The sequence below is a fragment of the Taudactylus pleione genome, unplaced genomic scaffold (assembly GCF_031769625.1).
Source record: "Taudactylus pleione unplaced genomic scaffold, aTauple2 ptg000136l, whole genome shotgun sequence".
Lineage (NCBI taxonomy): Eukaryota > Metazoa > Chordata > Amphibia > Anura > Myobatrachidae > Taudactylus > Taudactylus pleione.
This window is the reverse complement of record NW_028284538.1, coordinates 370,723-384,467: the sequence shown is the minus strand read 5'-3', so window position 1 is coordinate 384,467 and position 13,745 is coordinate 370,723. Positions and strand designations below refer to the sequence as shown.

Below are 13,745 nucleotides of genomic sequence, written 5' to 3'. Positions count from 1 at the left end.
TAATGGGTGCACATGTCACGTCACTCCAAAGAGAGATGGCCCACACTGCTGAGTTCAAACTAGGGGATGGAAGGTTACCTGATCCTGTGTGACCCTACCATCCTACTAGTCAAAAGGATCTATTGTATTGGGCCCTTAAGTTATTTTTTTTATTAAAGCTATGGATGCAGACATAAGACAAAAGCCAGTAGCCAAAGGGCCAAGAGTTTCAAAATAAGGAAAATGCTATTAAAGTGTTCAAAGAGAGAGTAGAAAATACTTATCTCACCTCTCGTTGGCATCTTTGCTTTGATTCCATCTTTGTTCCCCCCACCCTCGAGTTGTCAGCATAAAAGGACTTTTGCCTTTCCAAACTGTCCCAGTCTGCAATGGCTTCAAAGAAGATGATAGTGGCTGGGTTACAACTTTGATTGCTAAATCTGAAGCTGTATTTTCCACTGGCGATAGACTACTCTCCTGATTCGCATCCTCTCCCACAGAGGATGACCATCTCCTCAAGGAGGTCCGTCTGGTTCCATAGGGTTGAGGTCCTGTGAGCTGAGAGATCTTAAGTGCCGAAGGGATATCAGACGTTGGAGAGCAGGGAGCATACGTCGGGGACAATAAAGGATTTTTAATTTCAGAGTTTGGACTTGGACACAAAATATCCTTGGGACGTGGAGGCACAATCGGTTTGGGTTTTATGGGAGGTTTTGCATGTTGAACACCTGGATGAAAAGAGACACAAAATAGAGCAATGTAGTGGCCATTGAATGTTGCAGCAACTAAACACACAAAAATGTTAAAACAATATTTGAAAAAGGTCAAAGGTCATTGATATTATAGTGCATTTTGTTTACATGAATTTAAGCATATACTAGCGGAATCTAGATTCCAACTACTGCATTCATTCATATTATGAGTTCACTATGAGAAAATCCCAGAGCACATGCTAAAGACATACAGAAAAGGATTGAGTGTACTTGTTTATCTTTGCCTGCTACACAGATCAATGATGAAAGCCAGCCTCATTCTGTTATATACTATTTGTGAATGGAAGGGGTGATATGTACCTCGTACACAAAAAATGATCTATGTGTATAAGCTTTGAAGGCTACATGTATCTGAAGGAGCAGCAGGAAGCTAGAGAATAGGAGCTGAACAATAAACAAAGGCATGAATAGCCACATTTGGCACCACAGACTTTGTGACTTAGCTATGCCAAGCAACTTTTTCTTAAAATATGCGTCTTAGGGGTCAATCCAATTAGCTGCGAAGGGTGCGAGTTGCCGTTGCCACCGCATTAAAGTGACGACAACGGCACCTCATCTTAGACCCCTCGCGGCCCCCTCCGAGCCTGAATTCGCACAATTTTGCCCGTAGTCCTATGGGGCCGCAAAAACTTCTGTGCGAGGTCAAGTGCGGCTGTTGTTGCCATGACTCGCGCCCGTGAGATTATCGCAGAAAACTGGATTGAGCCCTTAATCTGCTACTTTACAACAATATCTTTACAACAACAAAAAACTACTAATCCTAAGTATTTAGCACACTATGGCCCGTATTCAATTAGCTGCGAAAAGTCAAGCCGCAATGTTTTTGCCGCCTACTCCTGTTTTTAGGCGACACTTTTTCCTTGTGCGCTCTCGCTTATCTCCGTATTCAATTCCAAAAGATGCGGAAAGTTAAACAGTCGAAATCAGCGGAAAGCGAAACTGGCGAAAAGTACCTAAGATTTGGGGGAAATCAGTCTGTACCTCAGAAAAAGCTGCACTAACCCTACAAATCAATATAGTAGTGTTCTAATAGCACTAATAAAGGTGTTTTGTATTCTTTAAGTGCCAGAATTGACTGTTATATGCATATATGCAGTAGTGCTGAAAAATGATAGAAAGCAATTTCTTTCGGAAAAAGTAAGTAGATTAAATGTGAGGTACATGAAAATGGGTACTAGCATACTGTCTCTAAAGTGAAGAGTTAAAAAATCTCAAAAATACTCCTGCTGCAGCCTCGTGCAATCCTAAAAACACCTGTCCCATCCATATAGCCCCCCAAAGTACCAGGCCCCCCACTTTATACCCATTTTCCAACACTTTTTACCCCAAAAATTACATGTCATTTTTGGGGTCTTCTCAACTTTTTTTTTTTTTTTTACAGATTAGTCATTAGGGGGGCTGTCCAAAGGGTTCTAGACCAAATCTCCACCTTTGCATCCCAAAATATAGATTTAGCACTTCCAATTCACCCGCCTATACATGGAGTAAACTTTTCTCTTGGTTTTATATCGCTTAGACAAAAACTCCCGGGAATTGAATACGGAGATACTTTGAAAACAAGCGAAAAGTGCAAATCGGAGAAAACTTTTCTCCAAACGGCACTTTCGCAACTAATTGAATACGGCCCTATGATGCAACTTAGTACACTATTACAGCATTAAGATACAAAATTCAGGAAAAAGAACGTAATCTGGGTAAGAAGATGTCTTTCGCTTGTATGATTATAATTGCTGCGAACTGAAGACATTTTCAAATCTCTTTTCGTGCTCTCCGAATTCCACCCTTCTGAGCCATCAAAGAAAACACAAACTAACAAAACAACAAAGTGTCCTTACATGACCTTATTTGTGAGTAAGTAACTGTTTCAGGGACATATGGGAACCGTGCACGTTGCAGATTACTTTTCTTCAATGACAAACAGACCTGACAGACACTGGCTGACTGCATTAACTGGGCACAGTCACTCATGTACTGTATATGGCAGTGTCATTTTTACACTGGATCGATTTATATGTTATCTTGAGAAGTGGAAATGTCCACCAGGGGTGTCTGTTGGGTCATGGGAAAGATATGCATCCAGTTTTCTCCTGGAATCTGAGACAAGACCCTCCGGAGGTTAAGGGAACAGCCAGGAAGGTCAGTCTTTCTGTGGGATGCAGCTTGCACACTAATAATAATCATTGTGTCTCGTCTATCTAAATTAAACCTCAAACGATAAGTGATACAGTACATAAATTACATTAAAAGCTTCTATCAGATTTACAAAATCAACATTTGCTGAATACTATGAAAATAAACATTCTGAGACTTTGGGATGTATTTATTATATAGAAAAAAAAAATCCATTGAAAGTGGTGTTTTCTTTATGGAGATAAGGTTTTTCTCTATTTAAGAAGCCATCTGGCTGACGATGGCAATGAGCGTATGGCCGGTGATACAGTAGCTTCCTATTTAACAGCAGTAGTGCGTTTTGGGGAACGAATGGCATTGCCGCCCCCTCCCCGCCCACAAACGGCAGCAGACTGTCAATCACTGACAGTCTCTGTGCGGGATTGCAGACCTGCAGACAGGTCATGCGCCTGCGCAGACTCCCGATCTGTATAGTACGCTCGTCTTGGCTAACGTAGGAAAGCCGTCTCATGTCTGTACAAAGGGGACCAGGATTGGCAGGTGAAGTGCTAAGAGTCTACTTTCTTCTGACAGCCAGTATCAGTGGGAAGCTGAGCAACACTTGATATTCTATTGGTAAATTATTCAGCAACAGAAGATTTTCTTCAACTGCAAAAAGGGCTCCTATTGTCACAAATGATAGACAAATGTATCTGATATAAACTGGAACCAAGTCCATTATCCATGGGTTGAAACTGCAGCAGATGGGTCGCATGTAACTGCCACTCAAGCTACTGTACTTCAGGTCTTGCTCCCCTCCACAGTGTCTGCATCCAGCAGGGAGCTTTTTGAGCTCACTACTGCGTGCGTGATCGCAGGAAGTGAAGTGCAGAGGTTGTGGAGGAAGAAGAGACAGTGGCTGGTCAGCTGAGTAAAGAAAGTGACGGGAGGGGTGCTAGAAAATTTAGGGACCCCTTTAAAATTTTGCAATGTGGCCCTCAAAATTCTATTAGAGCTGTCCTGTATGCATTTATTTGGTTTGTTTATCAGTTATAGAAAACTTTACAACACAGAAGCACTATGCAAGGTTGACACTGCACAGCAACTAAAGGTGTATTAACAACCTACATTCTCCTTTATCTCCCATATCTACTTCTGTACCTAATCCTGTACCTACTCCTGTTCCTACTCCAATACCCTACTCTTGTACCTATTTGGTCATCAACTACTGTAGTTACCCCTGTTTACTCCTGTACCTACTGCTGTATCTTCTCCCATGCCTACTGCTGTATATTCTCCTGTACCTACTGCTGTATCTTCTCCCGTACCTACCGCTGTATCTTCTCCAGTATCTACGGCTGTATCTTCTCCTGTAGCTACTGCTGTATCTTCTCCAGTATCTACGGCTGTATCTTCTCCTGTAGCTACTGCTGCATCTTCTCCAGTATCTACGGCTGTATCTTCTCCTGTAGCTACTGCTGCATCTTCTCCAGTATCTACGGCTGCATCTTCTCCAGTATCTACAGCTGTATCTTCTCCTGTAGCTACTGCTGCATCTTCTCCATCTTCTCCAGTATATACGGCTGTATCTTCTCCTGTAGCTACTGCTGCATCTTCTCCAGTATCTACGGCTGTATCTTCTCCTGTAGCTACTGCTGTATCTTCTCCTGTACCTACTGCTGTATCTTCTCCTATACCTAATGCTGTATCTTCTCCTGTAACTACTGCTGTACCTTCTCCAACACTTACTAATGTACCTTTTCCTGTACCTACTGTTGTATCTTCTCCCGTATTTACTGCTGCATCTTCTCCCATACCTACTGCTGTATCTTCTCCCATACCTACTACTGTATCTTCTCCCATACCTACTGCTGTATCTTCTGCTGTACCTACACATGTGCATCCACCTGTTTAGAGGAATATCTTTAGCACCTAGTATAGTATACTAAGTATACAGTAGGGCAGGTGCAAGTGGGCACTAATGATTTCCAAGCTTACAATAAGTGCTGGTCACATCATAAGATGTATAGAATTCAGCATATGGACATATATACGCATTTTCCTGTGCATGCCATTTTACGCTCAATTTACTTCCTACTCGGCATCTGGCTCTAATAGGGCCCATTTATCATTGAATATTTGCGGAATAATGCCGAAAACGCCCATTTTCGGGGATTAACCACAAATATTTGATATCCCCCGGATGTGTTAAGGTGGGACCGCACCACTCCCTGCTGTGATCCCTCCATTCCTGCAGGCAGCCGCATCCCCCATAGGTTTATATGGGGGATGCGATGCTGCCAAATTTAGTAACATCAGGAATGCGATGCATTCCGATTACTGACCCCGCAGCCAATACCATCTGAAGATAATAATTAGCTGGCGTAGGGTTCCTCCAGAACCCTCTCAGGCAATGGCAGCCGTGTATGTGGAATCAGCATGACTGGGCATGCACAGCAGCCCTGGCACTGGCCAGCAGCTCTCCGGGCACACCTGCATGTCCCGGATGATACATCCGCCCGCTATGATGGCATATTGCTATGTGATCATGGCTCATGGTAATGTCATGTCCAGATCTCATTGCAATAGTGATCATTAATAAATGGGGGCCTAAATCTCTAAAATGTTGAATATTTGTGCACAAGCTAGACAACTGCAGTAACTACGATTGTCCTGCAGATCTAAGGCTGGCCATACACAGGTATGGCAAAACTGGATTCATCCAAGCTTGATGCCCATTCTGCAGGATGTAGTGTTCTGCACATTTCTGTTATGATTACCTCCAGTGGTCAGGTCATGTAAAATAAGTTGCATTTCTTTTTTATGCCTGCATAGATTATGTTTTTCTCTCTACTCTTTACACCACAGGTTCTCAAACTTGGTCCTCAGGACCCCAAACAGTGCATGTTTTCCAGGTCTCCTCACAGAATCACATGTGAAATAATTAGCTCCACATGTGGGTCTTTTAAAATGTGTCAGTGAGTAATGAATACACCTGTGCACTTGCTGGGCGACCTGGAAAACGTGACCTGTGTGGGGTCCTGAGGACCGAGTTTGAGAACCACTGCTTTACACCATATCAAAATAAACGTGAGAAGGTTTTCAGAGCAGAGCACTGTCTACCTACGTGTTTAGCTTCTGCTGTCTGGCATTCTCTGCCTCTGATGTCATTGCCCTGATGTGCGCATTTACTACTTATAGAGAGAGAATTCTTTTATAAAACAAAAATAAATGAAAGTAAACTCAACTTATAACATTGGTATAACTTCCTCTTAACTGATTTTAGTGTCTCCCTTATATTAATAGCAAAAGATCTGTCCAATTTTATAATGCACTATAATGGTACATTTCTGTACTCTTTTAATATACAGAGGAAATGTAAAAGCTGCTGATGATTTCATATTTGGATCAATATAAATGACTTGCGTAACCCAAAAAGCAGCTGCCCGAGCCTTGTTTCACATATGTTTGCAGTAACTATTGGGTGTTTTCATTCTAACACGTCCTTTTTCTGTTCTTGTTTTTTAACATGCACATTCTGCAATTTCTCATGTGGCCGCCATACCCCTGAACGGTTCCGTCTTGTCCAGGGCCTGATGTGTGCTGGAAGCTGACATGGTAGAGCTGGGAAGTGTCCCTGTCATCAAGAGAAAAGAACATGGCTTTAGTGAACGCTAACAACCACATTCCACCAAGTAAAATAACAACTGAAGTATAACAAAATGCTACAGTAAATTCTACACATTCTTCTTATGAACATGTTACATCGGAGTGTATATGTACCAATTCTTAACAAAAGAGCCAAGGTTCTATGAGTTAACAAAATAACAATTAATAAAATTAACAAATGAATACGAAACTGGGACTAGTGTTTTGTGATTTTTTTTTTTAACCAAAGTTAAAATAAACTGTACTTGCAAACAAACTTTGCGTTTGATGTGTGTTTTTATTTTACCAGCGTTTTCGAAATAATGGTTTCCAATGCATTGAAACACTTTGGGCCTGATTCATGAGGAATCGCAACTGTGATTACGCACAATCGGCCTATAGTTGTGTTCTCCACATGCATATGCATCGCAGTATGTGTGATCGCAGAGACTACGCAGAGTGATTGACAGGAACAGACGTTTGTGGGTGGCGACGGGTGGTGGTCGGCGGAACACAGGCGTGTTAGTGCGTTTCAGCGCCGTTACAGGGACGTGCATAAATTATTCACTGCGATGCCATACGCAGCCTGAGCTCTCACTGCGTACCGTAAGGTTAGCAATTTCTCAGTAAGGTCTGACCTTGTGCAAGTGTGCGTGAGGCTCCGATTGTACTCGATGTTACCGATGGTTTCGCAGTCTTGCTAAATATTACGGATGTGTGTAAGGTAAGGAGGGCGTCCCTATGTAGCCTGCGACGGCATACCGAACACAATGGATTAGCATATCTTCAGACTGCGAGCATAATCACTGCCATGATCGCAGTTGCTATCCGTAGGGAATCAGGGGCCTGATTCAGACCCACTCGCGAGCGGCTGTCCGCTCGCAAGTGGGTCGATGTTATGCACTGAGCATGCGCACGACGGAGGGAGCTCCGTCGTGCGCATGCGCCAGACGCGACGAGCGAAGGAAAGTCCTTCGCTCGTTGTGTCCGATCAAAGGGGGCGTGCTGTCGATGTTGATTGACAGCACGCCCCCTTTGGTGGGCGTGCCGGGGGCGTGCCTCCCTGACGGGGGCGTTCCCATGGGAACGCCTCCCGTCAGAAGCCGGCCCACTGACATCACTAGTGATGTCAGTGGGAGTGATTTTGGCTCTGATAGAGCCAAAATCACTCCGGAGCTTGCGGTTGAAAACCTCAACCGCAGGCTCCGGCTCGCAATTTCGATGGTCGCGATGGTCTCGACCATCGCGGCCATCACAAAGCACGCTCGTATAGCCTGTGGGTGGTGACCCACAGCTATACGAGCGTCCAGGAGGACGCTCCATGAAAATGGAGCCCGGCCCTCATTCAGAGCGTGCGCTCTGCTCAGAGCGTACGGCTCTGAATGAGGGCCCAGGTCCTTTATAAGTAGACAAGTAGTGTTCACAAAAATGAGAACACAACACCAGAAAAAAACACAAATTGCAATGATTTTTATTTGTTACATGCATGAAGAATTAACGTAAAAGGCAAAATTCAAATGCCACTGGGGGGTGTACCCTTAAGGGCCTGTTTATCAATCTGCAGTGATAAAGTGAAAGATCGCTTATTGCTGCAATGTATTAAAACAATACTCAGCTGCCAAGGCAATACTGGAGCGGTAAGGGTTAACGTACCACTTTGCCAGGCCAGTCTCTGCAGATATGCACTTGCGTGGCCAACGAGCCCGCTAGTGCCCCACAGTAACACTGATAGACCAGGATTGGGCTTTCAGGTTCATGAATACAAAAATAAAATAAAAAAAATTAGATACATTTTTATTTTTTAAATAACTTGAAAAACTGAGAACAATTATCAGTTTTAGAAAACCATTGAAACAGTTTTCAATTATTTTAACCTGCTAACACCAGCCTGAGATTATGCCGCCAGTTACCCTTTGCTGTATATGCCAAAGTGAGAAAATACCCGTTTTCGCCCTTTAATAAAATAGCCCATAATATCTTACTCCATTGAAATCATAGTTGGCAGCTCTTCTGTGGGAGGTCCTATAGAAGAGGTCCCAGAGACAATTATGGGGAGGAAGGTCCCAAGATTCACGTCATAACGGCACTGTCCACAGTGCAAAATGGAATGATTAACAATAGTTTGCAGTGGGGTCAGGGCTACAATAATGCAAATCGTGTCGTCACCTCTGGCCCAAACCAATGCAGAAGTGGATGGGTTGCGGGAGGGTTGTCTACTCCCCGAAATGTAAGTCTCCCAGACATTCTGGAAGAGTAGACAAGTATGACTGAATACAGAACACTGTGAAACAATAATTTACACCCAAAAGTGCAAATTACTTTGACTGACAATACATGTTCTCTCTGCCTCATACAGACTATATGTGAAACAAATGCACTGCCATGGTATCCCTAAGGTGCTGCAAGTCAGTACATCTTCATTTGCTTCCTCAGAGAAAACCATAACTTGATTATCCGGTTGCATCAAGATATGGGTTGGATTCTATTGCATAAAGAAAGTTTCGCAAACATATACAAATAATTAAACATATTATCCCCATGCTAAAATATCCAGTACATATTGCAAGGCTGGATTTGCTGTCTCCTCCACCCAGGCCCTTGTATCAATACCAGCCCAACTAAACCTGTTATGTAATCGTCCCATTCTAAATCTTAGGCTATTTACTCTTGTTTAAGTTGGAGTGAGAGGTTTACTGGAATTAGCTGCAAGGTGATCCGGTAAGAAAAGGAAACATACATTTCACAATGAAAGGTTTGATTAAGGGTTGGAGCAAATCCAGCTAATGGGGATAAATCAGCACCAGCAACCATCCATCACATGCAGGGAAAATACTAGCTGCTTTTGCATGCAGCAGATAAACACCAGACGGCTTTAATGTAACACTGCAATTTAGAGTTGTGCTAAGTAAGACGCACCCTCCTGCCGACTGTAAATTTGTCAACACATTTTAAATTTGCTAATAAACCTCAGCCTACACATCACAGGACAGTACATTCATCAGTTTGGTTCTGAAAACCATATATGATGTGCGGAGGTTTGCACGCCGTGTACAAAATCACTGCATGGTAAATCTTTCCCTGTGTTATTCATTAAAGGGCTGATTGGGAGCCACATACAAGTCTGTGCTGAAGACGGATCCTGCAATTATTGGCACTGCGTATGCTCTGTACCCGAGCATACACAAATGTCAGCAACTATGAGCGACTCATAGCGGCATGGCACTTGTGGCTGAGTGATTGCAACAGGGCAACATCTAGGCGCTTGCACGTAGGATAAATGCTCTGTGGGTTTGCGGGCTATTAAGAGTTGATCCTACAAAAGCCCCATTCGATTTAAGATGGATCTCTAACATCAGGTATAGGGCTGGTGCAAATGCGTGCTGATAGTGATATTGGGTATTATCACAGGTTGGATAGGAGCGATGATGCCACATAGACATGATCAGCGCTGAATACAGACGAAGATCCACATTTATTTCCCAAACCGCAATGTGACAGTATCTGCAGCTGGTGTGGCTCCCCTATCTGAATTTTGGACTGCGCTTTAGCCCCACCTCGGGAACCGCCCTGGCCCCAATGTCTTCGGTGGCGGCATCATAACAACTATAGTAAAGTTTTAGAATAACTTGTGTTTCAGAAACTTTCAGTATGATGTTCCTTTAAACGGGCTTCAGCAAGAACATAACTTACTAAATCATTACATGACATCACAAGCAAATAATAACATCTGGAAAAAATCTGTTTCCCAGCAGCCATCAGTCTGCAATTAACACAGAAGAATTTCTACTAAGCTAATGGCGAAATGACATTAACATATAGCACTTATACTTTACGATCCATCTTGAATGCAAGTATTCCTTTTAATACAGCAGTAAAAGATAAGACTATGTATTCTCATAGCTGGTAGTGAAGGCATTATCACCTACACCCCGTGCAGTTGCATTCATTGTCCTGGAATGTGCGGCTGTACAAGGGACTTGTGATTCACGAGCTGTGATTTTAGCTGTGTAAATGTTTTAGATGTGACTTTGTTGCAGCGAGCCTGGCACGGCACCATCTCTGTGTGTGTACAGGAGGAGCGTTGTCTATCTGTGTCATGATCTGTGCTCCATACAATGCTCCAAAGTACAATGCAATCCTCAAGGGAAATAAGAGGAGAAGCCAAGAATTGAGCAATAACTATTAGATGCCAAACAGAAACTGTGACAAGAACAGAGTCACGCCCGGATTTGCACCCACACAAACCCAACATTATCCATTCTCTGCAACTTAGCAGAACAAGCACCTAAAGACATAAATACAATAAAAAAACAAACATATAGAAATTGTTTTCTAACAAGAAGCATTTCACACCGTGTGCAGACACTGGGCCTGATTCAGAGCCGCTCGCAAGCGGGTCGATGGTGGGGCATTGCGCACGTGCGGCCACTACAAAAGGGGCAGCTGTCGATGTTGATCAACAGCTCACACCGTTTTGTAGGCGGGGAGGGGGGGTGGCTGGTCAAACGGAGGCATTCCTGAAGGAACGCCTGCCGTTTGTGGGCGGCCGAACTGACATCACGAGTGATGTCAGTAGTGAGCTTCCTGCTCTATTAGAGTCGGAAGCTCACTGGGGCTTGCGGCAGACGAGACCCTAACACAAGGGTCTTGTCACAAGCCCGATGGTCGCGGCCATCGCGACCATCACCTGGCCGCTCGCTAAAGCTGTGGGTGGTCACCCACAGCTTAGTGAGTGGCCAGGAGGCCGGGATATTTAAAACAAAGCGGTTGCCCTGATTCAGAGCAAACGCTCACTTTTTGCGAGCGGCTCTGAATCAGGCCCTCTGCGTGGGCCCCTCCTCTCTGCGGCGCAGTAGGCTCAGTCTGCTGCGCTTATGCAAATCTCTGGGAAAATAGCGGCCGGTGATTTCTGCTGCTGCAGCATTGATGCAGCAATCCGGAGAGGTTATCATATTTATATGGGTGAAGGCGGGACCCCATGGACCCATGTGCACCGCACACCACACACTCATTATTGTACACCAATGGTGTGAAAGCTAAAAAGTAGTGAGGATGAAGGGCTGGATTAAGGTGTGTGGCGGCCCCTACCAATGATATAGTAAAATGATATACTGGTGATATTGCAAGGTATAATGTGTAAACACACGGTAGTGCCCCAAGTTCACATTATGCCACAATGCCAACACACTGGTGATGTAGCTATGTATGGGGGCCCTTAGGCAACAGCCCCGGCCACCCTGTTCTATATACGGGATGTAGGCCGCCGGTCACAATCCCGACAGCAGAATGCCAGCTAGGGATTTATGATAGGCACCGAAATACCGACGCCTATCATTATCCCGATGCCGGAATCCAGAACGACGCGTGTCCGAATGAGGTAAATCCGGGGCGCCCGTCCCGTTAGTCGCGAGGGGGAGGGTTAGGTTTAGGGCAGTTAGCGGGGCTAGCATTAGGTTTTGTGAGGGGTGGGGGTTAGGGTTAGGCACCCTAGGGGGGGTTAGGGATAGGCACCCCTGGGGGGGGGGAGTTAGGATTAGGCTGCCAGCATTTCAATCCCATTCCCTTAATACAACATTGTGGGGACATAAGCATATATGACATTTAGTACTTTATATGCAGTATAATAATACAAAGATATATACAGTATATCTTCCAATGCCAAGCGTTGGAATGCCCTATTGGAACCTAACATTTAGAGGGAATCAGCAGGGTGAAATCACTGGAACAAAGGAACATAATAAAAATCACATTTACTGACACAAGCTGCAAGCAATAAAACATACTGTGTGCAAAGCACTAACCAACACACACTCATAAAACACGTGAAAGTCTCATGCAAGATTGAAAGGACTTCTATACATATGTATACTATATATTAGCAACCACATACAGTCTGGCATAAGTTGTTGAGAACAGAGTGGTACCTGCATCTGTGTCTGTCCTTCTGACTTGTTAGCCTGCAAATGTTTTCACAAGTAAAACAGCACAAGAGAGAGAAAGTCAGGACTCAGGAGTGACATTCCTCTCCAGTTACGCAGAGATAACCCCGCCCCCCTGTTGCTGCATATTCATATCCAAGTCATGAATATTCAGACTGCCTGTTGCATAATAATTGTTGATCCTTGCAATGCGGAAAGCAGAGATATAGACAAAAAAGGCAGTGCCCCAGACAGAACCAAAAAAAAGTGTTGCAGTACAATTTGACAATTTTTTTCCCAAAGCAGGAAGCAGAACTGAAGGATGAGTATTAAGACTGCCTGTGTCTCCTAACTAGGAGAGCTGTGGTTCTCGTTTCTTTTGGAAAATAATGTGCCTTGAAAAATATGTTATTTATCCAGTTTGCCTGACTATATACTCTACTGGATTTATTAAATGACCCTTAAAACTAAAGTATCAAATGCTATTTATATATGATTCATATAAAAGAGCTAACAGTAATTAAAATATACAATATATACCGTATGCGCCTGTTCACTGAGGGGCCCATTTATTAAGGATCACATTTTGCAATGCGATCAGGGCATGCAGTACCGTCCATGATCGCATTGCAAAATGCGATCATACCGGTCGAATGTATGACCCGGCACATGCAGGGAGACGGGCTCCGAAAAGAGCCCGGCCCATGTGGCCAGAGCGCATCCCGGTCTGCTGCGCATGCGCAGTCCCGAGGACTGCACATGAGCGGCGCCCATTGCCGGCGGAGGGATCTGGAAGATCCCTCCTCCGGCTGAAATGCAGTGAGTGCCCATAGGACACAGCGGCTAACGCTATCTTCAGATAGCGTTAGCTGCTGGGGCCAATATCGGGAATGCTTCGCATTCCCGATATTGATCCATTTAGCAGCATCGCATCCCCCATAGAAACCTATGGGGGAGGCGGCTGCCGGCGGCAATGGAGGGATTGCAGCAGGTATCGGAGATACCCGCTGCGGTCCCCTCCTTCATACATTCGGGGGATACTTAGTATTTGAGGTAAACCCCCGAAAACAGGTGTTTTCGGGGAATTTACCTCAAATGCACTTTGATAAATGGGCCCCTCAGTGCCATAGCTTCCAGTCAGCTGGATAGCAAATGTAAATACAATGTCATACACTGTAAATTCTGTATAGGAAGTTGGAACATATTAATAAGTGTGAATGCTGTTAGCAGCTCTTTTATACGGAATCGGTATGAATTACAGCTGACATGGCTGAAAATCCTGATCGTCCCAAGGTATTAACTAACCTAACCAACCCCC

At 44.2% G+C, this 13,745-nt stretch overlaps 1 protein-coding gene across 1 annotated transcript in view; it reads right to left on the bottom strand.

Moving 5' to 3' along the window:
- Positions 1 to 12,499, bottom strand: part of CNOT12 (CCR4-NOT transcription complex subunit 12) — a 72,416-nt gene extending 59,917 nt beyond the window's left edge. Inside the window, exons 1-3 of the mRNA XM_088473470.1 lie at positions 12,434 to 12,499; positions 6,427 to 6,498; positions 269 to 707 (exon numbers count right to left, since the gene is read on the bottom strand). Of these exons, the coding sequence (XP_088329596.1) occupies positions 269 to 707; positions 6,427 to 6,478 (491 nt within the window). The 5' untranslated portion in view covers positions 6,479 to 6,498; positions 12,434 to 12,499. The remainder of the gene's footprint in view (positions 1 to 268; positions 708 to 6,426; positions 6,499 to 12,433) is intronic.
- Positions 12,500 to 13,745: the final 1,246 nt, after the last annotated feature.